General features: G+C 40.1%; 1 protein-coding gene and 1 long non-coding RNA gene across 2 annotated transcripts; one reads left to right on the forward strand and one right to left on the reverse strand.

Annotated features, from left to right (window-relative positions):
• The first annotated feature begins 220 nt into the window (after positions 1–220).
• Positions 221–21,043, forward strand: LOC118781342 (rho GDP-dissociation inhibitor 1-like). The gene is made up of 6 exons (XM_036534338.1): positions 221–298; positions 12,856–13,046; positions 13,878–13,961; positions 15,006–15,082; positions 15,477–15,540; positions 18,676–21,043. Exons 2-6 carry the CDS (start codon positions 12,860–12,862, stop codon positions 18,873–18,875), a joined length of 612 nt encoding a protein of 203 aa, XP_036390231.1. The 5' UTR covers positions 221–298; positions 12,856–12,859; the 3' UTR covers positions 18,876–21,043.
• Positions 21,044–21,565: 522 nt separating this feature from the next.
• LOC118788596 lies at positions 21,566–26,026 on the reverse strand. Its single transcript, XR_005005419.1, has 6 exons — positions 25,953–26,026; positions 25,678–25,760; positions 23,496–24,800; positions 23,100–23,162; positions 22,808–22,916; positions 21,566–22,122 (listed from the first exon to the last, which is right to left on the reverse strand). It is a non-coding gene; the product is annotated as an uncharacterized LOC118788596 (long non-coding RNA).
• Positions 26,027–26,191: the final 165 nt, after the last annotated feature.

The following is a 26,191-nucleotide window of genomic DNA, read 5'->3' on the forward strand; positions in this document are numbered from 1 at the left end:
TCCTGAACATGGTATTGCAAGGCCTGTAACATCAAGGCCATACTGGTTACACATTATTCATCTCATGGTCTCATGCATTTAGGTACGCACTAGAATTACTAATCTTTTGTGACAAATTTGGCAAACAATAGTTCTTGTGCTCTCAAGACCAGCGTGCGCCACCACGGTAGTCCAACGTAGTCGCGCGCGGTACGAGTCCCGGAAGTGTGTTGTACGGGCGGCTCCGCTCCCTAATCGCCATACTTGCCCGGTGGAGCGGAGCAGCAGAAGCACACTCGGAGCAACTGGTAAACGTAAGGTAAAACGGCAAGGATCCGCTCGGGTAGTAATTCCAAAACAACTGTAGAGAACACAGTCTACATCTGTGTCAATCAGCGAGCTATATTGCCATCTTGTCTCCTTTTTACAGGATTTAGTTAGCGATCTGATATTCCAGTGGTCTTTCATTCCAACTTGCTAGCTAGCAATGTATCATCATTGCCTCATTTCATTGCAACACTAGCCGTGTTGTTGCCAGCTCGTTAAGTAACAGACATTCGCCCATGCAGTTACAGCTTCTTCATATTTATGCAGTGTTTTAGATAGTCGGTAAATTGTCTGCAGGTCGTTCGCTGGGTATATACATAGCTGGTATTCTGTCTGTGCGCTTTGATTTCCTCTGTTAGCTAAACAGTTAATGAAACTACAGCTAAGTTTAGGGTAGGTCGCTATCTCCACACCATCGTAGTTTGTCTAGTATCTAGCTAATTCATTAAATAGGTGGCAAGCTAAGCGAATGCATGCTAACAAGCTAGCCACTTGTGTACTTCATGTAGTCAAAATTAAGGTTGATTCCGAATGAGAAGGAAAGTGAGGTACAGAACACGTATTAACGCATAGTTTTGGAGGACGAAACGTCTTGTATTTAATCTTAAATTTGGATTTATGACATCCGATGTCACATCTGCTGGGCCGTTCTGTCTGGCTAGCCCTAGAGTGTTGAAAGTTGAATTTGGTGCTACCCGGAAATAGCGCAGTGGAAATCCGTTTTTAAAACCTTGTTTCCTTTCAGTTACGTTTAAGCAGGTGGCTAGCTAGATTGTGATATAAATTGTTACAAGTTACTTCTCGACTCTCCAGATTTGATTTAGTCCGAGTTTGGTGAGAGTAGGCATAGAGCGTGGCTGGCTAGCTATCTGTACTTCCTGTCCAATACCGTAAATCAGGACGAATAAATACAACTGTATTTTAAATTAAACTAAATTTGGATGTAGTTGATGATCAAACAAATGTTGTCTGTTACTATTTATCCAGTGTTGTGAAACGCGAGAAACATTTTGCTCGGGTAGACTGTGACGAGTTGGTAGCGAAAAAACTTGTGGCTGCAATGCAGCGTTTTTCTTGGTCAGATTTTACTGCCATAAGCATTGGTATTCATAAAGCAAACATATATTTTGCACTAGTTGGCAAATTGCTTTAGTAATGTGCTTTAGTAAAGATGTGATAACCCCTTTTATCAGCCCATATACAGTAAATGCAGGAGATTGATTCAGTTCCATTAACGATGTGGTCAATTTGTTAGCATGTGTTGTAACTGTGAATCTAATGAGGTGTCTGCTCATATTTGAGGGTTTCTGCATTGTGTGTTGATTGCTGCTGACCCGAATCTGAAACCACTTCGCATTTCCTGTCCCTGATTGCAATTCTAGTGCCATTTCTGTGGTCAGGGTGGTGTCAGCAGGGTGATGTGCCTTCAGACTTTCTCACTCGGTTCTGTATGAACATCAATGCACATTCATTGGATAATAGATATGTTTTGTGATTAGTACTTTAATAAGACACATGTAAGCATTATTTCTTCAGCTCCGTGCAAACTAGCACAAGTTCTTTTTAGCAACAAATTGGGAAGTGTTTAGTAAGTGATGCATTCAGAGTGGACTGTACCCTCTGTAGTGGAATATTCCATTTGAAGTTGTTCTAAAGGACACTTTGTTTTGAGTTTTATTGCAAGGTCTGCTGTGCCGCTTCATACATGTGACTATCTTCATGGGTAACGGCTTGGCTCAGGTAGCCCCTAGCTGTGATTTGCGGTTCCCCTTTTTCAGTAAACCTCATGTTGAATACCAAATTGTCACATGTCTGCTATGACCAAGCTATTAATGTTGCAGTGTGTAGTGATTAGTTTTGGTGTGCATTTTCCCACTTCCAGTGAATCACATTTAGCTCTAAAACACATCTACTTAGATCGCATTGCTGATTCATCAATACTCTATTGCTGTCCACATAGAGAGACAGAGATACAGCCTGTGGGGCAGTGATCAGCTGATCTTCTGCAATTTGGTAAATGTGAATTTGGTCTCTCATTCCAGTGCAGATTAGTGGATGGCATTGCATTGACCTGCATTAGTCTCCACAGAGTAACACTTGTGGTGGCTCAACATGTCAGCATATTCCTCCAGTGTGTGTAAATGTTGTAGCAAATTTGATTCTGATTAGGTTTCTTTATTACTGGTGAGGATTTGTGAGGGGGGGGAAACACTTTTGGGCACACACATACATACTGCTCCATGACACTGAGGCATATATTTATTTACTGTACACATCTGCACTGAGTGTACACATTTTCGCATTTTTCTGTGTTGCTCTGAGAGATGGAGGTGTCTCTGAAGAAGAAGCAGGTTTCTTTTGCAGTCACAGTGGACACAAGCGATTCACTCTGATGCTCATGACCTAGAAAGGTTTGACTGTACTGGTTCAGCATATAGCCAAAGGCTCTACTAGTGGATAAGCTAAAGCTTTATGTTAACTCTAGGTCTATATACAATATAAACATTTGCCCAGAATACATCACCCAGAGAAATTATGTGGTTATTACTGTCTTTCCTCCAATTCTTCTTGAGATCTTCCCAGCAATAACCTTTGACAGGCTGTGTATGTTTTATGTAGAGACTAAAGCCTTAGTGTGAAATTTGCGCCTTGCATGATACTCAGCAGTGTCTGTCATTTGCCAGTGGCATTAATGGTTTGATTCTGGGCTGTTGTTTAAAATGTGTTATGCCAGCCATATTAGACTGAAAATGATGTACAGCTTGGGGTGGATGAAGGGCTTTACAAGAGAAGCCAGGTGTTTGGCTCACTTTGCTGTCAGGTTATCTTGTGCATATTGACATGAATTTTTATATAATTCTCATTTTATTTTGTTTGCAGGTTTGTTAGGGCACAGTTCCTTGTTTGACAGGCTGTTTACGCATCCAGCACAGTCTGTGAAAAATCCCTAATTGCAACTTCTAACTATTCTCAAAATAAATGATATATTATAGAACATATGTGCACTTCAACCTAATAATTCATTGTGGCAATGAGGTCACTAAATGTGATGTCACTAAATCGATTTTTATATGCTAACACTGTGATATTTTAGCATAACAAAGTTGTTAGTCTTTGTCAAAATGATCCTTTAGGTTACAGTCCTTTTGGTGTAGCACAGCCAGCTTCTGTACTGTACCATGTATCCATCTTATATTCCACCCAGAGACTCAGTGAAATGCCTTCTGTGTATGTGCTGGGCAATTTACTATGTGATTCAGGTTATGCAGAGCAAATTGGCACAACTGAATCTGCAATGGGTGCTGCAGAAATCATATTACCCACTTCTGCAGTAGCTGCAGAGCAAAAAAAGGATGAGATTTCTTCTCCTGTTTTTTAGGGAGCATAGTGCTAGAAACATGGAAACAAAGGAGGCCTTGTATAACGATTCATTGTTAGCCGTATTATGCACACAATTTCATCATAATGCAATATTCATTCTTATCTTCTTGTCTGGATGGCATATTTTGCAAAAAACTGGAGCTTGTGCAAGTTCTCTTTCATGTGAGAACAAAATAAGCACTCTATCATAGTAGCTCTAGCCTTATAGCCCAGCTTGGTAAGAATTGAGATGTGGAAGTATAATGGACCATTTTCTTAGAATTACATTCCTTTGTGAATTACATTACTAGTGAATTTTAACAATTTTAAATACCTTAGAAAAACATCTCAATGGAAATACTTGCAGAGCTGAATGGTAACAGTGCTCTGTACACTGTTAGCTTCTTCACCGCTTTAAGAAACGGAAGCAAACATTTTGTTCTTCATTTGATAACAAAGAATTTTGATATGAAGAAATGTTTGTTTATAGAAGCATTATCCTTGTTGCCACCAGAATTTGCAACTGACTGTTACATTGCTGTGAAGATGTGAAAAAAATTGAGTATGTATTGTTAATTTCCTCAATGTTAATTTAAAATTTTCCTCATGCCATTTGAAAAGCGATAGCAGCCTCAAGAATTTTTGGTAGTTAATGCCCATGCATTTTTCTATTTATTTTTTACAGTGACTAAAACATGCTTATTTTATATTTAGGTCATTGTAAGCTGATGAATCAAGTTCTGGCAAAACTCAGTGACAGAAAAGAACTGCTGATTATTTAATGCATCATATCTAATAAACCAGCAGCTATGTGACATTTCAAAACCAGCAGGAGCCTTGTTTTGCTTTGGAACACCCACCCACATTACGTGAGCATCATTCGAGTCTTATTGGCTGAGATCCGTCACTTGAAACTTCTGAGCCACTCCATGTGCAAGCATTTGTTTTCATTGGGTGAAAAATAAGCCCATATTTTTTGTGCATTGTTTACTTTTAGAATGGCCAGTCTGCTTCCAAGTCGATAGTATTTCTTGCCTAGGACGGCTGCCTTGACAATTTCCGGGAAACCCTTGTCTCTCACTAAAACAGCCATTACAAAAGTACCAGCACCAGGATCAAAGGCTGGCGGGCAAGTGCACACGTATAGCCAACAAACTTTGTTATGCGTTTCCATGCAAAACCTGTGATACCAGAAAAGTTCAACCCCTAAGATATTGTGAGGTCAGCAGTAAGTCAGAAGTAAGTAAAACATTATTGGTTAAAATGTAAACCTTTATATGGATTTATATAAGAAGAGCATAGACACAGCCACAACTAGTCATTGGAAACTTTAGCTGGATTGCTGTTTAGTTTTATCAGTGTCATTGACAGTCAGCCTTTGGCCTGTTTAAATGTTATTTTGACAGAAGATGGAAAGCTTTTCAAATTTCTGCTCTGCAATAATGCCCTTTGTCATTTCAATCGTATGTTTGTCATTGTAGTTATAAGTAAAAATGAAATACATGTAATATAACCTGTAGAATTGGAACCTGCTATTACTCAAACACGTACACAAGTAATGAATGTTGGATGAAGTCATGTAGTGTAAATGTTCTCATGTGTTAGCGTTATGGAGAGATCCAAAAAGGTGTGGTGCTAGATGGAAGTGAAAATAAATTAATTAAAATTCAGGTGGGATTAGAGCAGCATAATTGTGGATCCTACCCTCTGTGGTTCTGTAGGTGAAGAACATGTTAGCAGTCATTTCTTCTCATGCTTAAAATTTGTAAACTTACTTCACATATACTTCAAACATTCTTCAGGTGTAGATGGAAGTGGCTTCTCTGGTGGGAGTATGGGAGGTTCTGTCCCACCTTGCTTAGACCTTTTCCTTTTGCCTGTTTAGCCTATTTCTTACAAAGCCCCCCTCCTTAGCTGGTGTTATTTTTCACAAGAGCCATAGATTTCTGTCCTGCTTTCAGAGACTCTTGTTTATATGAAAGTGTGGGGTCTGTTTCTCAGACTTGGAGAACAGGAACACTCACCATTAAAACAGTGTGTTAACCTGTTGTGTCTGCTCTTTATCCACCTGTTTCAAAAGAAGCTAACATATCTCGTGATTGATAGCAGGATGCGTCTCCTCTGCAAAAAACTGTAATATTCTCAAGAAAATAAGTAGTCTTCTCCCTTGGGTTTGTGAGCACAGTTTGAAATCGGACTTTGATTGCATGCCGTGATGCCTTGTCTCTGTCTTCCTGTTCATCCTGATCTATACCATTCCAGTTATTTGTATGAATGCAGCCCAGCTGAGGTGTTGCTTCACTGTCTAATCAAAATGAAGCTTCAAAGTGTAATGTTTCCAGCCACCTGCTCTTCTGTTGGCTGATCCTACCAAATTCCCAGTTTTATATTGAAGTAGGTTTTTGCAGCCATGAATACTGCATTTACTATTGACCAATACATAAAATCTGCATGGGCTGCCTTGCATTAGGCCTTTTGTTTTTCACTCGAGTAGCTATTATGGGTCTACTGTTTCCAAGGGAAGCAGTCAAACAGAATTTCGACTCAATGCCAAAATCCAGAACGGAGCAGAACAGACTTGGTAACCTTTCAGCTGTGATCTCAGCGCTGCTATTCACTTTAGACTTCTTGGGGGTTAGCCCACAAGATTTCTCACAGGGTATTCTAAATGCCTTTTATTTATTTCATTCCTTCCTGGGCTGGCATAACCCCTACCTCCCAGCTGCCTTCTCTCCTGTTACTCTGGGCAACATCACTCCGTCTGACTGCCAGGTTTACCCTACCACACTGTAACGGGTTGCTCATTATTGATGTCACAAACACATTTTCCTGAGATATAATCAGAATGTGTGCTAGTGGCCAAATGCAATAACTTGTTGTTCAGATATCTGAAAATAACTATTAGACACAGAGTGAAATGTTGACATTGGTCATGTTGCCCGTGTCTTCCACAGACACACACTTTTTCGCAAACAAAAAAGGGGAGGAGATGTTGTTTTCGGTGACAGGAAAGAATCTTGAGTATGGCTATAGACACAGTACTGTAATTACATAAGACTGTTTCTTCGTCCCTTCCCCTTCGTCTTCCAGACTCCCTGTGATTAACACTTAATTGCTGCTCAGACACATCACTGTTCCTTTTTGGTAAAAAAGTGGAGCTCTCCCAAGTGCACAATTTGTGTGGGCATTGTCAGGGTTAGGGGTGGAACCAAAGGCATAGATATGGAACAGAACCAATGCATGTTGATTTAGGCTGTGAGGGATTTGAAGTAAGCATCCCTTCTTCCCAGAAGAAGTGATATATGTTTACTTTAAGGTTCCTTTATTGTATCCCCAAGGGTTATCAGGCATGTATTTGTCTTGCTTAGAATGCTGTTGAGATGTAAGATGTTTTGAGGAATCCACTGTACAAGTCAATGATTTCACCAGATGTTTATCAGAGCATTCACAGAATGTAGTTAGCACTCCTCTTCTAGTACCTTCTATGCCATTAGTCCAGCTAAAGGTCTCTAATCTTGGCCTACTGCGTTTCTTAGTTAGTTTGTTAGTTTGTTAGTCTGCTTCTGTGAGGTTACTAATCACTTCGGAGTCCTAACCCATGGCTCACAAAATCCCTTAAAAAAATCTCTATTTTACTGAATCGCCCTGAAAATGATAAATACAGTCTTCAGTAGAAGATGTCAATAGAAGATCAGTATATTTGTCCTCACAATTACAGAAAAGCAGAAAGTGTTATCTTGACACTGAATTCAGGTCTGTACTAGAATTCCAACAGGAATGTGTCATTTGATAAAGAGGTGTGTAGGAGGAACTTCAGGGCTAATTCAAAAGAAACCGTTTTAAGAAACTATGTTTTTGTGGATTGTATGTGTTTTTTGCTTGTGGTACTTTCATTATCCTCCAGAGAAATGTGTTAAATGATGGTTCTGTTAAATAGCTTTAAAATGATGCATTGATTTTTCCATCCAATCAGAAACTCAGATGATGATCTCTGATGTTCAGAGATGGGTTGTGGTAAGTGGGTCAGCTTTGCCTGTATCTCCGTATCTTGAATGGATGCTGATTCTGTTCTGCAAATATCATTACGGTGATTCTTCCCAAGGTAAAATATTTGTGGAAACTATAAAAGCCCAAAGAAATGGGACCAGCTGGTTACTGACATGCAGAACGACCCTTTACCGTTGCCAGTCTTCTGGTCTCTGTTGAGGCACATTTCTTAGTTTGAAATCCATGTTCCATGGCCCACACATTCTGGATTTGTGGAATTCCAACGAGCTCCACTTGCACAGTTCCCTGTTCAGGCAGGTATGAGAGAGCTTAAAATATTTTCACACCCCTGCTTTAGGGGATTTTGAGTTGTCCTCCTCCTTCCGTACTCCCTTTCCCAGTTCTCTTTTTCTGAACGTCACTTTGTCTCAGGGCTAGGATGACCCGTGTGCAGCTGAGAGTTACAGTGATGGTGTCACCAAACCAATGATGTCAGCTGTGAATGAACACAGCAGCTCTTGTTACGTAGTCTGAACAACCTGCGATGAGTTTGTGAAATTGATGTTCAATAAGCATAATGACTGTAGTCTTTTTTTGTTGCTAATTGAGCTCAAAGCATTTCAACACAAAACAAAATTCGAAAATGGCATTAAAGATCAAAACATACAACAGCAGAAATCTTGCAAGAAAATAGTGAACGTGGAAAAAATGATAGAGTAAAACTAATCATTAAAATGGGATTTAAATGAATTTAGTTAGATTTGAAAAGAGATTTAACATATAAACAGAATTTCAGACAACACAACATAGTATGTCTTGGCAGGGAATTCCAGAGTGTAGGTGTTAGGATGGAAGTAACATTGCACTTTGCCCGGAGATTAGGCAGGTAGTGTAGGCGATTTAGTTGGGCCTGCTAATGGGTATGCATTTTTGCAAGATTTGTATTTTTTTCAGAGCTCATAGTGCTTTGAGTCAGTAGTAAAATTTCAGATTATCCTGGAGGTTAGGATGCTTGTGACATTTGTCCTGCTAGTTATGTTTAAACCTCTGGCAGTGGTGATTTTGAAGGATATTTGAAAGGAAAAATGTATCTAATTCAGTCTAATTGAAAAGAAGACATCAATTGACTGTGTTAAAAGACAAAAAGATCTGACTCTGGAGATAAGGGTCATCTTTAACCAGGGTCCCTGGCTAACCTAGCCACCCCTATTGAACCTTGGCCTTCCTGTTGGTACTTAATTTATTAAAGGTTCAAAAAACAGTTCAGGCCACACCAGCTGAATACTCACCATTCTAAAGTAATGTTCCCCAGGGTTTCTGATGTTCCTTTATATGACTTGACCCTGTGTTCTGTCTTTTCAGATGAAGACAGTTTGTTCTCTCAGACTCTCATATGGCTAGTAGTGTCAAGTGGGAGAATCTGTGATTCAGCAATATTAAACTGTTGGAAGCTACTTATTTTGTGTTTGTATTAAAGGTGTAGATTTGAAGAATGAATAGCTGTGTGCATCGCTGTCTTTCCTAATGCAAAAAATATATTTTTATTCTCTTAAGAAACAAAAAAAATATTTTACACTCATATTCATGCTTTATTTGTAAGGGGCTGTGAATAATTTAATCAGTAGAGATCCACGCCATTGTGAAAGACATCTGGAGTGTAGTGAGAATACATTTGAAAAAACAGCTTGAAGGGGGTCAGACAACTTTGTGTCCCTTAGCTCAATAGTAGTAATTATTATTAGTAGTTATTATTCCAGTTGTTTTCGATATCATGGCAAGTTGATCAGCAATGATCCAAACCAGAGTGAGGAATGTAATTTCTTATTAATGAAAAAATCCTCATATTGTGAAAGAGAAGTGTCCTAATTACCAGGAAAAGGATTAACAATGTGATCAGCACCTTTCAGCAAACAGCCAGAGTTATTTCTGGTATTGCCATTAGGAGAGAAGTACTCAGATCTCACAGATTTTACATCTTGATTATATTCCAACATGTAAGCCCTCGGTAATCTGTGTGAAGACCACATGCCTTCCACTTCATTTCCTTTCTTGTACGCCGCTGCTTAAATTGACAAATGATCTTGGTCAGCCAAGATGTATATCTTTGAGAAATGGTGCAGGTCCTGTTAAAGCAGAATCAATCAGATACATGATGGTTGAGGGAAGTGAACCTATTAATTAAGTTTCTGTATGAGGACAGCTGTGAAAATGTTGGCTGAAAAGCCTGAAATGTGTCAGGAATAGAAACACATTTCAGTTTAGGGGGTTATTCTACAAAACAGCACTGAGCAGGCAGGGAAGGACAGCTGCAGATCAAATATGATACCAACAGTGATATCTTTTTTTTAACTGTAGAAGTTAAGTGTATCTTGAAATTATTGATATATAAATTAGTGTGTACTCTAACTAGAGTAATGGCTTTGTGAAAGAATAATTTTTGTGTTTCACAGTTAACCCTACCCTCCTCTAAAAGTATTCAGCAGTTCACACCTGAAGGTGAACAGTGGTTCTGTTATTATTGAGTCCTGACCTCTTTGAGCCCTTGAACCAACTCCTAAATGAATCGGCACACTCTGTCGGAGCTGGAAGTTATCTTAAATGACAGCAAAGCGGCAGTGTGCTCTTGATCTCTGCTGGCAGTACGATACTCAAGTTATGTGAACATGGAGGCAGACACATTCCAGTCCATTGATGTCGCGTGGTGTCATGGCAGTAGCAGCTAATTTGTGCTACACACAAAAAAAAACACCTGTTTTCAGTCTCTGCAAAATCTCCATTGTTGCAGAGGTCCCGCTCTGTGTTACTTAAAGTGAAGGCACGCATGTGATTTCCGGTATGTGTCTGTTTAAAGGTAGTGTGCCTACATGTCTCTGCATATGTGTGTCTACACGTAGAGACACGTAGACAGTTAAGCTGAGTGCAAGTGGGTGGTGCTTTTTTTTTTTACCCTGCAAAATGTATGTCTGTACTACGTTAAACCTGTCAGAATTTACTGTTTTCCCAAGGCCATCTTTTCTGTCAACTCATTGCTAATTTTTTTATTCTCACCCCTTTTGTCTTTCTCTTCACCTGCATCCTGTCATATTTTGTATTACCCAACACACATATAGTAGGGGATTAGTTTTGTGTAATCAGGACAAATCTGAAAACCATTCAGCCTCATTAATTTGGTTTGCTTCAGACTTTTTTTTTTTTTTCCTCTTCTTCTCAATGATGTGAATCAGTAGTTGACCACAGAGCTTGCAGTGAGATTACTGGAGATTTAACTATGGAGAGCTGCTCTGTCATAAACCTCTGAGCCACCTGTTTCACGAACTGTGTTCCATTTACCCGTTTTTGTCCCAGTCTCTGCAAAGGAACGAATGGTCAAATGCAAGAGAACACGAAAATTTATGGGGAAAGCCATACAAATTATTTGGGGAAAAAATAAAATAGTTGAGTATTTTTTGAACAGACTTCAAGTATACTGTAACAGAAGATTTGTGGACCTCTCGGGTTGAAAGCGCAGACCTTGCTGGGTCAGGAACTATTCGTTCATTTGGCATAAACACAGCCCTGCCTGCTTTTGTAACCCTCCTAAATTATGTCATGGACTTGAAGGAAAATTTTCCAGTAATACTGTGCTGGGTGGGTGTTAAAGGACACATATTTCCAGACATCATTTTGTGTTACTTTTCCAAAGATTCTGTTTAGGCGCTATAGCTCTTTTCATGGCAAAAATGATATATGCCATGTTCATGCCTCGGATGAGCTTTTAAACAAATAGGATACCAGTCATCGAGGATGTCATTTGAAGGACTTGTATTAAAAAGGCACTGATTATTACTGTACATAATTATGTATTTTCACCCTGACCCATAAAGGAAAAAATAATTAAAACCCAAAATAAGCTTTGACAAAGATGGTGTTCTTTAAACTAAGGTGATCAGTTTACAGAGATCTATCTACGCATTGTTATAAGTGTACTTGTATTCAGTATATCAAAAGTGTTTCTATCAGTGTGTGGCTTTTTTCCCCTCGTTATGTATTCCTGTTTTGGAATTGTATATTTTACTTAGCTCACTGTGACACTGTCTGCACCCATGTGAAAGTGCTGAAGCTAGGCAAATGCAATGCTGTTGATTGCGCTTGCATGTAGCAAACTTCTCTTTTTTCACGCTGCAATTCACACTATAATTCACACAGTGCACAGTGAAGTGGATGCTCATTGGAGGATATGTGCTACTCCACTGACGACATCCTACTAACTTGCAAGGGTGGCTGAGAGTGGTGAGGCAAGGCAACCTGCTGACCCTTATCCACTTGGGTCCCCTGTATTGGTGCACAGCATCCTGCATCCTAATGAAACTAAACTGAATGAAAGAGAAAATAGTAAGTGCTGGCAGGAAATGAAGGCATTATGCTGGCCAGGGACGTGTGTTCAAGAAATACTGCTAAAGATGTGTGTTCTGACTCACCCCTGCAGTTGTCACAGTTCACAACAGTGCAGTATTTCCTTTGACCTGTTAACAGTGTGACAAACACCAGTGGGGGAAGTTGAGCTGCGAGTGAACAGGCTCTAAGGCATGTGACCTCATTTCTTGTCAACATAAGTTTTGATTTGAATGATGAACAATTAAAAGAGAAGACCACAAATTACCATTTATAAAATGGATTTCTTTAGGAGAATGAAAAGAGGATGGTTCTCTCAAAGTAACACAATTCTCCATACGAGATATTACTAGTAGGGAACCTGTCTCATGTGCACCACTTAAATGCTGTGTTTGACAACCAATGTATAATTTGCATAACAGTTTTGGTTTGGCTTGGATTCAAAATTTGTAGAATTGTTTTATCAGTTGACAGTTGCTGAAGTCACACAGACAAATGTTAGTTCAAGGTCAACACTTTCTGTTTCCGCATTGTAAGTTTATATATAGGTACTTTACATGCGGATGTAGTCAGGAATATGGCGGGAATCAGAGGCTTTGTTCAGTTTGTTGAAATATTTCAGAAATTTGTCATTACGAAACTCCCTTCTTTCCTCATACCCCCTTGTGGTTCCTCGTCCCCTGCTTTGCCTTCACCATTCCTTTCTACCTCTTTCTTCTATCCACCTTTTGTTTTCTGCACTTCCTTTGGCCAAAGTGTGAGACACGAGTGGTGCTGTGAGCCTTCTCTCCCACTCCCTGCCAAATCTGCAACCATTTGTCTCCCTTTCAGAAAAATGGCTGAACAGGAGCCCACCCCGGAGCAGCTAGCAGCCATTGCCGCTGAGAACGAAGAGCCCGAGTCTGTAAACTACAAGCCCCCGGCCCAGAAGAGCCTGCAGGAGATCCAGGAGCTGGACAAGGATGATGAGAGCCTCCGAAAGTACAAGGAGGCCCTGCTGGGGAATACCCCTGTCAGCGCAGGTACGTGTTTATACTCGTATGCATGTGGCAATGCCCGTATGGACCAATATGACAGTCTGCTCTGCCAGGGAAGTGCGGTTGTCTCCTGGGTTCCTGTTTCAGAATAAACTGGTCTGTGATTAAGATGTTCCCTGCTCCGCTGCTTTGATGGAGTGGCCTGATTTCAGCCCTGTGGGTGTCTGAGCTGGTGGGGGGGGGGGGGGGGGGGGGCTTGCTTCCTTGACAGAGGTGGCTCATCATTAGTGTCTCTGGAGTGTGTGTGGAGATTTTCGGGCTGTGTGTGAGGTCACACGGGGTGAGCAAAGCCAGGTTCATTTAGATAATCCAGAAGTACTGATAAACAGACATCACACAGCTGGGGAGGCACTCCTCGCTGTGAGTGTGAAACAGACTGGTTCAGCAAACAGGATATTTTCCCCCTCTAACATGCACTGAATGAGCTTCGACAGGGTTTGTCGCGCTGCTGGAACAGCCCCTGACACGTGTTGAAAGCAGTAATATTGATGTGTCCCATTTCAGCAGCAGAGTAGGCATATTTAATGTATATAATTGAGAATTGCATCTCAGTCATTGTTTTGAAAGAGATTACAGACGAGGTGTATCCTGCTTTTGTTGAGTTTATGTGTTTCATGTGCAAGGTATTTTTTCTGTGTTCACTTGGGAATATGTTTGATGCACTCTCTTCATTGCTTTGCTGTTAATTCACCCATTATTCAATCTGTACATTTCAGTAATTCCAGTGTCCTAATAAGCAGTACCTAATGGTGATAGACATTATTGAGCAGTAGTTGTAATGCCTATGATATTGTTTTTTTTTTTTGCTGGTTGCAGACCCCAACACTCCGAATGTCCAGGTGACACGCTTGACTTTGGTTTGTGATGCGGCTCCAAACCCTCTGACCCTAGATCTACAAGGTGAGTGAGTCTGTGGAGGTCAAAGAAGAATATTTGCTCAGAAATGACTGGGTTGAGCCCCAGGAAAAGGGGGGGAAGTGTACATGTTGGCTCTTATATATGTGGACCAAAGAACACTGCCAAAGTCCTACAGCAATTGGTTGTACTTGAAGAAGGTAGCTACCTCATTGTTCAGCAGTGAGCTCAGAATGACTCATCCTCAGTGATGCAGATGATCAGTAAGAACGCTGACCTTTTCCGGTAAAGCTTTAAATCACTACAGAGCCGTGTGGCTTTACTCTTAGGAATGCTGAATATGTTGGTCATGAACAAAAGAGGTGGAGTGAGACTTGACCTAAGGGTTGGGGGGGGGAGGGGACAGGTGGATATGTCCTCCAATAGGCAAAATCACAGCAAGAGGAGGAGTAATTTAGGACCTTGCAATGTAAAGAAATAAAATAAAATCACTCATGTTTTTCACTTTTCATGACTGTGGGTAGGGGAGGAAGCAGCATTCTTAAATTTAGAAATAACAGTCCATCATTTCAGAGTCTCAGTATTTTTGGTATGCTGTGCAAATCTGTTAGGCTGTCAGGGAGACTTGGGCTGTGTGCCATAGAGCCAGTCTGCCCTCTTTTTGCTAAGAATGTTTGACTAGGCTGCTGTCAGATACAGATCTGACATCAGAATGTCTAATGCCACCACTCAAGTTAGATTCAGGATGTTTTGTGTTATACGCAAAGGGCTCGTGTATTAATGTTCAGTTGAAATTGAGTGAGAGATTTTTTTGTTATTTCTTAAATGCTATGACACTATAACTACTGGAATGAATCATGATGCGAATTGATGGAGTTGGGTGGTTTTACACCATAGCTAATCTATGTACATGTTCAACAAAAAGCAGAGCTGACGCATCAGCACCCATGTCTCTGTCCTGCACCATGTTAGGCATAGTAAGGAGGAAAATCTGCTCATTGAATTCAGGTCAAACTGCTGACAGTGCGGGCCAGGCTGTCCTACATTGCATGATCCATACTACCTGCTGTTTCTCCCTCTCTCTAACAGGAGACCTGGAGTCTTTCAAGAAGCAGTCTTTTGTGCTGAAGGAGGGAGTGGAGTACAGGATAAAAATCAGCTTCAAGGTTAGAGCATAACCATAACCCATAACAAGGGTCTTCCTTATTTCTCTGCCATTTATTAGGTTCATGTGACGTTTGTTCAAAATTTGTGAGAGTTCTGTAGTTTTTGAGGCATTTTTGTAAATCTGCACTGAAGGTTATATTTTAGATAAAGACTTGATTTAGTATACTTGATGAAGTTTAGAGTACACTCCATTGCTCATTGTTTTTCTTGCAAAACCATTTGTGGTTTCTTGTAGTATCTCACCCTTTCGTCAGACAGGAAGGTGTTGCATTTCTTCACAGTTGTGTGTAAATGTATTGCTCCTCGCCTTAGAGGATCTTGGAGCTGAGGCGTTCTTTGGTCCAGACGAAACTGCTATGTCTTCACAAGCGCCATTAACTGTTGCCTTCACAGGTGAACCAGGAGATAGTGTCAGGACTCAAGTATGTGCAGCAGACTTCCAGGAAAGGAGTAAAGAGTGAGTTCCTGCCTTTCATTCTTTCCCACTGGGGTTTTCTGCTCAAACCCCAACCCCATTCCCAGAGGAGCCTGTGTTCACCAGTTTATCATCATCTTTTATTGTTCTTTGTCCTCCATTACTGCTTTTCTTAATAATATAAAATTAACGCTTTTGAAAATGACAGCCCCCAGAGAACCAGGTACACACCATTGTAATGATGGCACAGTTTCCAGAAAGCAACTTGGTAGGAGACCAGAAGGGGTAATTGATAGGGGTGGGACAAGTGCATTGATCATAGAATTTGAAAAACTGTTGATGGTCATAAAACTGTATATTCTTTTGACAGACCACAAATAAGAGTGTCAGAAATGATGACATTTGCCTTCGATAGCTCAGTTGGTAGCACGGAGGACTGTAGAGTAACGCATGGCCATCCTTAGGTTGCTGGTTCGAATCCGCCTCGAAGGACTATGTTTTTTGTCATGCAGTACTTCTAATATTGTGACTCTATGGTTTTTCGCTTGTGTTGCATTGTACCTCACTTGTAAGTCGCTTTGGATAAAAGTGTCTGCCAAATGGATAAATGTACATGTAAATGTAAACGACAGACAGGAAAAGCTTGCCTCACATAATGTACTTGCACTGAAGCTTAATTTTCATAGAAATAAGTGAGGTGAATTTATAACTTGATGCACACCAATACTATGAGCATGCAATTGTGCTCTTTAAAGCAGTGACAGCTGAGATAAATTCAACCAAAACAGGTGCTTCAAGCTGTTGAACATTTTGGATACAATATATGGTTAGAAAATTGCCCAAGTCCCAGCTCTAGTAATGATTCTGGTAGGAGGTAATAGCCTGAGCATGGGTCATTTTGTTGTAATAAGATTTTTTTGGAATGTGACATTACTTCAGAATTTGTTGGATATTTCAGATTTTAGACCTGATATTAAAACCTAATAATGCAGGTGGTGGACACAGAGTGTGTGACCCCTGTGGGCAGGAATTATGAAAAAACTCAAGCCAGAAGCTGTAAGTTCCAATCAATACACAAGAAAATGGTTCTTGTATTTGGGTGAGGAAAAAAAGAGGACTGTTGTGGAGGTCCTTAAAAGGAATCCAATCTGAGGTGACACATTTGTTCTCTCCCCTGTTGTTACTTCTGTATGAAATATAAAGTGCTAAAGTGAAAACATGATAAAGAATACACTCTGACTTTAATTCAGTTGACCCATTTCATATGTTAACAAGTACTCAGTTACTTGTGAACAAAAACAAGTTATTTACATTGCTTCAGATATAGCTTACTAAAACCCAATTCACTGTATCATGTCTGTGAATATACAAAGAGTTTCCCACTGTATGGCATTGAAAATGATGTGTCATCATAATCTAAGAAGAATGGAGAGAAGGACGGGCATTAGAGTGATACAGAATATTAGCTGTAGCACTCACAGCCTTTGTTTCCCCCTTTTTACAGCTGAAAGTTCATGTCACCCTGTGCTCTGCACTTTCTGAGCAAGCGGGTATTCACCCACCCACAGATTAACTGTTGTACTACATTATGTTTAGTTCACTTTTAAATGTGCTTTATGAGATCTGAGTGGGATGTGTCTTCCACATCTTAACTTAACTCATATCTCTTGATGTCTTACATGTTAGAGAAAAGGTGGTGACTGAGAAGCTGTAGGTATTACCACAACCTCAGCGAATAATAAAAAAACAAGCCTCATCATTTGGATGTTGATCTTGTCCAGCTGTAAATGAATATGTGGATGACAGGATTTTAGTCAATGTACTGACATCACAGTGTCAGTTCCAGCAGTCCCTGGTACCCAGAGGTCACCTTCCAGAGTAATGCTTGCAAATTTAAAAATTAATTTTGAGATTTTTTTTTTCCTTGGAGTGCACCTGCATGCTTACAGTGGATTAGACCTGCTTGGAGGTATTATGAGGTAGGACACATTTTTCCCAATGTACTTACCTTGCAGTTTGAAGGGAGAACATATTTAATGAATTTATCTGTGGCTAAATTGGGCAGCCATTCTCCCTTTCTGTGGAGCTCTTGATCTCCAGATACTGGCACCGATCCTGTGGAGAGATGCAAAGTAATCATTGCAGGGTTTTTGCTGATGAGCCTTATGTGAATTGACAATCAGTCTTATGTCATTCAGTCACGGTTTTATCTTTCATTCGAATTAACGTGTGTGGATTAGTGGGGTGGGATGAGAAATAAAGTAGTTAGCTAGTTAGACTGTATGCACACTAGTGTCTCAAAAGAGGGCACCTGCAAGTATTATCCATTTTACATGACATAAATTACATGCTTTAGAAAATACAAAGCCTTTAGCAAAGTGTCAATGCATGTTATCGCATCTGAGCTATATATTTTTTTGAGCATTATTGTTCACATCTGATAGGAAGGGGTGCAAGGAGCAGAGCTTGTAACCCTAAGGTTACCAGTTTGACTGTAGCACAGCTGTTGTACCCTTGGGCAAAGTGCTCAACTCAGAATTGTCTCCAGCTGTATAAATATCCAGCTGTATAAATGGATGACGTGTAAGAAGTGTACCCTATGTAACATCATCCACTAAGCACCTAAATGTAATGTAAATATGTAAAATCAGGCTCTTTGTCTGCACTCTGATGTGTGGATTAAATGTCGCTATTTCTTTTAATAAAAGAGAGACAATCCATTTTTTCCTAGCTGTCTCCTCCAAAATTATTTTTTTTTTTTTTGAAGAGGTCTAGACAAAGGTTGCTTTTTGTTTCTTTGTTCCAACTGTTCATCTTCAAGGAATACGGTAGATTTATGTTTGTGATTAAAACTTGGTCAGTTTGTACTAGCAGAGCAAGCTAGTGAGTCCCATAAGACTATTTGTCTCCAATGAAAGTGATATGTTAAAAATGCAGCATTCCATTGACATTGATCCAATAAGTAACAAATATGACGAAGTGAACATTGATCATACATCTTTCACTGTTGTTTTTCAGTAGTGTGCAGACTCTCAGTCACTTTTTGATAAACATGTTTGAGTTGCGATTATTTCTTAAAGATCAGTTTTAACCCATGAAATGCACATGTAATTTGATCAGGAGTGCCTCTTTTTGTTTGCTTTCCATCTAACAGTAATAATTTATCTTTTTTTCCAGTTGACAAGTCAGACTACATGGTGGGAAGTTATGGGCCGCGACCAAATGAATACGATTTCCTAACCCCGCTTGAGGAGGCCCCGAAGGGCATGCTGGCCCGTGGCACTTACAATATCAAGTCCAAGTTCACCGACGACGACAAGCATGACCACCTCTCCTGGGAGTGGAACCTCAACATCAAGAAAGACTGGAAAGACTAAGATGCCTTCAGAAATCCCATCATTCCTGTATTTCTTTCTTAATTCCATTTTTTTCCCTCCTCCTTACCCCCCCCCCCCCCATCCCTTCCAATTCACTGCTTAACTACGGTAGCGTCAAAGAATTCTGTCCGTCCAGCTCTTCATGGTCATCTGTTCTACATCCCCCCCAGTGCAACCACATTTGATACCACTGTACTGTAGCTGTCCTTGACCTACCCTGTATTGTTTTGTGCTGCTTGAAGGGATAGCACCTCCTCCAACCCCTACCCCATACCTCCCCTCCTCCACGGTGTCTTCCACAGCCCAGCAAGAAGTACGGAAGTGGAAAAACAAACAAAAAGATGTACAATCTAGTTTTTGCATATTTGTTTGTTTAAACATAAATATTAAAGTAAAGAAAAAGGAAGATGCAGAAAAAATTGATATTTTGGCATGGCTGTTATTAATCAATCTCCATGACCGTTACTCTTTCTATTCTCTATAATTCCCCTGATTCTTCTCAATTGCCCTTTCCCCTCCCTTGTCTTTCACATTCCTTTTTCCTCCTTGCGAGTTTTTTTTTTTCTTTTTTTTTTTAAGCCAAGATCTGCCTTGTTAAGTGTTCAGTGAATGAAAGATAGAGCTGCTCTCTATCTGCTGCTCCCTCCCCTAACTAAGCATTCACTCTCAGATTTTCTTTGGGTTGTGGGCCAACGGGGTAGAGGGAGTTCAACATGGAAACAAAAAAAGAAAACGGGAGCTCAGACTCCCCCGCCTTATCCAGAGCGATCAGGGACAGGGACAGCCGTAGATGATGTAGAGAAGTTTAACGTAGAAGCGCAAATGGGTTGAAGGTCCTTACACAGCTGTATGGTGCAGGTAGGGTGATGCAGGCTGTGGAAGCACAGGCCTTGTCTGTCAGAGATCTGTTAAAGCCTAATGGAGGAGCCAGCTGCCTCTAATGAAAACTCATGCAGAGAGGGGGTCAAACGCACATGGAGAGGTATCCTCGCCCTCTCTGTCCTGTCGTTTTACCAGATGCAACTTTCCCCTGCAAAATCTCAGCAAAAACTATATGCCACTTTCTCATTTTTTTCCCTTCAGATGTTACCCCAGTAAGACATTTGAATAATTGTGACTTATCTTGTTCTATTTTCTGTAGCTATGTGGCCTTAAAGAGAATTCCAGTTCCAAAACAGAGGAGTGAAACAAATATTTTTTGCCTTAATTGTACATTGCCCCTTTGCCACTGCCCTGGCTGTCTGCTGCCCCTCAGATCAATATTACGGGCAGGTGCAGACACTTGCTTAAATCATCATCTGCTGCTGAAGACCACAATGTTGATGAGTGATCCAGGGCACAGACACAGTAGTGAAAGGGAAGTCAGTGTGCATCTTTGACAGCCAGGGCACCACCTTCTGCCCTTTGCTAAATACAATGTTTATGAAATATAATTTGGTTTGTGTGGTCTAGATGGTGTTGGTAGAAATGACTGATTGGTTTGAGTAGGCATGTGATGGAAGGGTATTATCTAAGTTGGTATTCAGATCGCAAAGGAAAGGAGTGTCAGAGTGATCAGGGAACTGTGGTGCAACTGCTTGAGTCCTAGCAGGTTTAAAGAATGATGGCAGAAGTTTTCCTCATCTGTGCTCATCCCCCTTCACATTGTACCATTTATTAAAACCCCAGATACACTAGTGGGGTGGATAGTCTTTGGCCATCGGTTTTGGTCCCCTGTTTGGTCAATGAGAAATTTCTCAGATCTCAGTGGACTTTTTCTCTGATAAATAAAGCACCGTTTTGTGAATGTGGAAATTTACAGCCGGTGTGAGGCTTGCTGGACATCTCTTCTTGAGCGCAACATCTAAACAGAATGGGGGAGAAAAAATGCTTTCACAAAATGCCTCCAGAATCGTCCAACATAAACTGACTCCTGAGGTGTGCGTCAGTCATGTAAATGCCTCTTTCTGCTGTTACCCATCTGACTTCCTGGATGGCAGTAGGAATGATTTAGCCAAAGGCGCCTTGTCTGATGGCCACAGCTGCTTTACCGTTAATGTGAAGGTTAGTTGGCCCTTCCCCTTGTGGTTTACGGTTCCCTGCTTCTGGACTCAGCATTCAGACCATTGATTTGATGAGGACAAATATTTGAGAGGACAGGGACCAGTCCTGCAAAGGTTTTTCAGCTGTGTATCCTTCTTAAATCCCCTCCCTTTTGTAGTTCATTTTCTCACCATAATGGTTTATAAGTTAGTTCTGTTTGATTCATTTTTTTTGTTTTGTTTTGTTTTTGCTTTTTGTGTGCTACTTTGTGACGCCTGGAGATTATTCTGATCATTATAGTTCTGGACCAACTGTTTACCTGTCAACATTAAAGTGTTCAGACTGGATATTGACTTCTCATTACTGTTGTCAGTGTGAGAGAATGTGACATACTAGGGTGTGAAAATCACTCATGCACATTGAATGGAATTTTTGTGTCGTGTGGTAGAGGTGCTAAATTTGTGGGGGGAAAAAATCCAGAATCAAAATTTTAACCACTTTTGTATTTATTTACATCTTTAGGTTTTCAGTAAATGCAATAAATGCAGCTAAATGAATGTCTTTACCTCCTTTAAACACCAGTAGCATCAATCAGCCAAATTCTGGGATGGGGCCATTTTTACAATGGAAATTGTCACAAAGTGCTGAACATGGTGCGTTTTGCAGAGGGAATCAAAAAACCAGAAAACACATGGCTAGTTGGGGATAAAACTGGAAAATTATTCCCTGACCCCTGTGAAAATGTGGTCGAGTGACTCCTGGAAAACAGTGGATTGGCTTGAAATATTCATCAGTTCATTGCATTAGTTTAAGTCTAGATGCAGTTTGCTGGCCTGGTGGGCTCGGGCGGTCATCCAAAAACGCATCCCTTGTTGGCCCTAGTAAAAGGCAAATGGTGAATTTTGTCCTCCAGTCCACTATAAATGTGATTCCACATTCTGAAAAATCAGGGCAAGCCAGACCAATGGGGTGTATCTTCTGCCCCCAGGCTGACAGCCAGTCAAAGGTCCAGAACTTCCATTCTGGGACAGACCTACCTGACCGCAAGCCAAGTAAGAAAAAAATATCCAGGGCTGCAATACTATGATCTCTCTCCTTTACAAAGGTCAGTCTTGAGGAAAAGCTCTGATAGAGGCTGACACATTCATTTTCTCCACCTTATCTCTGTTTCCTTCCTGGCAGAGTTTCTCAGTGGACTGAAGAGTAGTGAAGTCATTTCCTGATTCTAAATTGACAACAAAGGAAAATAAATGTGAGAAAGGAAGGAATGATGTAAGGAATTCTTTTGTATCATACTATAGGATATCACCATTGGTGATATCACCATCAAGCACACTTGTTTGGGCTGTAATACTGTAATAGTACACCCCAGTGTAAATGTTAAGTAAACTGTTACAATCTACATAGTTTAAATGTGGAGGGAGAGCAAGTGCATACATTTGGTCAAGTATAGTGATCAAATCCATTTCAGCAATGCACTCCTCTCCTGACTTTGCCATCTATATCATGTTCCCACTTCAGTCAGCACATAAGGCCTAAAGGCAGCTGAAATGTTTAATTCAGCACGATGTTTTCCCCATGTCCCCTGTGTCAATTGAGTGACAATGTCCATCACATAGTCTGCATTTCATGTTTTGTGTGAACCACAAAAATGTATGAAGCACACATCTCTCACAATAAAATACAACTGTCTGACTGGAGGTAGCAGCCAGAGAAATGGCCATGCCTCTTGCTCACTCAAAGCAAGTGGCTCCCCAAAGTAATGTCAGTAAAGACATTTTGCCTCTAAAGGAAAGTGCTTGCAGCTAGTCATCCCAGTTCTGTACCAGGAAAGAAAAGAATTTCAAGAGGTATTAGGAAGGAAGAAAGGCAAAATACAAACAACTGAGTGGTGGACAATGTATACTAACATCAATATATGGAGTGGAGGGAGGGGCAATTCAGACCAGTTCATATCCAATCCATTTCATCACCGAAACCTTCTGTCTCCATGAAGTCCTCGCCATCCAGGCAACATTCCTGTTTCAAAGTCAACCCACAGACAAGACAAAGATGGGTCATACTTTGAACTGGAATTATATTCCAATTTTTTTTTTGACTAAGTGGTTCTGTTTCTTAATTAATCTGAACCAGTCGCTCTCATTTTGCTTATATGCTAATACATATGAGGGACTGTGGATAATTCAGTCCAGTTTAGCATACCCAGTCCATTTCCTCACTGAAGCTGTCTATCTCCATAATGGCTTCATCGTCCAGGCCACATTCCTGTTGCAGAGTGAGCCCAGGAACAAGAGAAAGATAGATGAGGTTTTGAAGTATACACACCTTCATAATTTGCATTTCTTTATTTAAGTCTAATTGATTCTGTTTCATAGCTGATCTACAACAATGACTCTAAATTTTGGTATGATTATTTGTTCTTCATCTGAATGTGTAACGGTCCAAATGCAATGAGAAAAAAAAAAAAAAAAAAAAAAAGCCCAGCTTCAGGAAGCTAAAACAATGAGGCAAGTTAAAATAGATCAGGTCATACACAGGTTGCACAATGTACAATATCTGGCACAGCTGGGGTGAGCAATAGGGATGTGTTCGTCTTACCCAGTCCATGGTGTCACTGCAGCCCTGTGCCTTTGCGCTGGCTTTGTGGTCCGCTTCATATTCCTTTTCGCCACACAAAATTGCCACACAAGACAGGGGGGAGTCATTTTCTTATCTGAGCACGTTATTAAAGCTTTTTTTGTCCTTATTTACATCAGTCTTACCCTGACTTCATCCATGCATACAGCTTTCAGCCCTTGTGGGTATGTTCATGGTAAATTTTAATATCGTTGACATACACATGACTTATGTACAACATTACAACATATAAAACAAGATCAATTATATAACTATTGCCGTTATAAAATAATGTACACCATCTACATCATATATACAAAACAACATATACAAAGTATGACTCATGTTTGTACATAGAGAGGGAAAGACAAATTATACTTAGCTTCATGTGGTGAATTTAACCAGAACTGGAAGTTCACCAGTGGTGCTTTCAGACAGAGTGCTTTGTTTCATGGGCCACTCGTAGCCGCCAGAGTAGAGTGTTTTTTTTTTCAGGTCACTCAAAACCTTGCGTCAGTGCCACACGGCTGTTCGTTGAAGGGTTCGGGTGAACCACTTCAGAAGAGAAAAGCTCCAAGAGTCGTGAGATTAGTAACAGTTTAAGAACATAAGACAGACAAACAATAAACATTTTTCTGCTTCAATGTGCTTCCTATCTATAACAATATTTATATCCCAACATCAAGACAAATTTGAGTATTAAGGACAATCGTTTCTAGGTGTGCGCATCACTACCACGACAGGTGTTTGGACTGAAACGAAGTGGAGCTAAGGCTTGCCTGCTCAGAAAAACAAGTAATTCCATGGTTTAAATAAATTTACGTTTCTAGTCAAAATTGTCTCCTGACTGTCTAATGTGACATTGATTCATGCCGACACAAAGAATTATATTGAAATTCTCAGTAGCCCGTAACGTCACTGTCGTCATATGAATAGTGATTCACAGAATTCTACGTTATAATGAATTCTGATTCACCTCTCCTCATATCTCCACTATAATAACCTATAAAGTTGCTCTTGTATTTCCTTCTTCGCTACATCTTTGCCCTCTAAATTAAAGTAGGCAGTTTTTAGTGCATCTACCGAATATCTGACAAAACCATCAACTATTTTCGTAAACATTTCGTACTCTTCCTGTCCTGCAGTCACTTATCTACCAGTTGAAGTCACGAATTACCATATTGCTGCACATTTTCTCCTCCCCTTTTTTGCAGGCGTGGGTAACTGGGTTAGAATTCTGCAGCACTGACGTCAGGCCAGGGATAGGAAAACGATACTCAAGTTATCCTGAAAAAGAATCGAAAGCGAAAGCATGCCCCTTTCATGATCACATCATTAACCCATCACCTTGCCATTATATTAGCTAATTCAACGCTTGTATTCAATTTTAACAGAATATAACATATAAATTCGTATCATACACTACTAAATTCCAAAATCTTTAATTCTTCAACAAATAGTGAATCAATCTTCACAGAGTATGTAAATTAATAGCGCAAATTATATTTCTGTTTTCATTTAGAGAAAGGAACATTCGCATTTTGTAACTTTTTTTGCTATCTAAACCATTTCATATCGTTTCAAAACACTGATATTTACAGTTTTCCTGTGTACTTCGCCTGATTTTATATTTTGCACATTTTTCTAGTTCATCTGTAGATTCGTATTACAAGCATAAATGAGACATTCATGAGTAATTCATTCAGTAATGCACTTATGAACATTGTCCAGTTGCTTATTAAAGATGCACTTATGAACATTGTCCAGTTGCTTATTAAAGATGTTATTAAAGACGTGTGCCTACAGATCTCTTAGGATGTTAAACCAGTAGTCATTACGATTCTTCAGTTCTTACGATGAATTTTCCTCATTCCTGTACTTGACAATTTTGTTTGACCACAGTGATCCTCCGTATAGACTTGAGAGACATTTTAATACCGATATCTATATGTAGCAAATGTAATACAGAAAACAGTATAAATACCAAAGTGTCAATCAGATGAGTCATACTTGTTACACAGCACTAGACCAAACAGACTATTGCCCCTTGATCCTTTGGGTAGCTCTTTAACAACAAAGACTTATATATCTAAGCGATCAAGTCTGTGTTTATATGCTTTGCACCTGCAACTAAACACATGAGACCAAACTTGTAGCTTCTTACCTTGCCGCGCAGTTTACAACAAGAACTCCTACACGTTATGCTAGGCACACATTTATATTCTGGTGGACGAAACTAATGAAGTCCTGTAGGGGAATCATAAAGTAAACGTGAAGTCATCTAATGATTATTCAATTTCACAGCTCTGAACACATTAATAAATTAAACGTACTAACATTTTCATATAGTAAAACAGTCCTTCATCAGTTTAACTCTTCAAAACAAAAACAGATGTTCAACAGTTACTAGACATTTCTTTGATTTAAGAATGGATTTACCTCCATGCCATTAAAATCCAGACTCATCCAACCAGTTCTTCCAGCAGGCACACAAGTCCCAGTCTCATTCACCGTCACTGGGTTATTTGTGCTCCCCCTCCCTTACCAGTATATTTGCACATCCTATAAGATTTCCCACCAGGTTCCACCAGGTTCAACATGAAAACGATACAGCCTACTGTTTCGTAGTTAGATGATAACTAATGTTACTGATGTTTGTGATTATACAATTCATTTAC

The sequence above is a fragment of the Megalops cyprinoides genome, chromosome 1 (assembly GCF_013368585.1).
Source record: "Megalops cyprinoides isolate fMegCyp1 chromosome 1, fMegCyp1.pri, whole genome shotgun sequence".
Taxonomy (NCBI): Eukaryota; Metazoa; Chordata; class Actinopteri; order Elopiformes; family Megalopidae; genus Megalops; species Megalops cyprinoides.

Bases quoted from the DNA above. Each gene is read 5' to 3' on its own strand.
- LOC118781342 (XM_036534338.1), top strand. From the start codon at position 12,860: ATGGCTGAACAGGAGCCCACCCCGGAGCAGCTAGCAGCCATTGCCGCT. The intron at 13,962-15,005 runs GTGAGTGAGTCT...TCTCTCTAACAG, and splicing joins TCTGACCCTAGATCTACAAG to GAGACCTGGAGTCTTTCAAG. The intron at 15,541-18,675 runs GTGAGTTCCTGC...CTTTTTTTCCAG, and splicing joins TTCCAGGAAAGGAGTAAAGA to TTGACAAGTCAGACTACATG.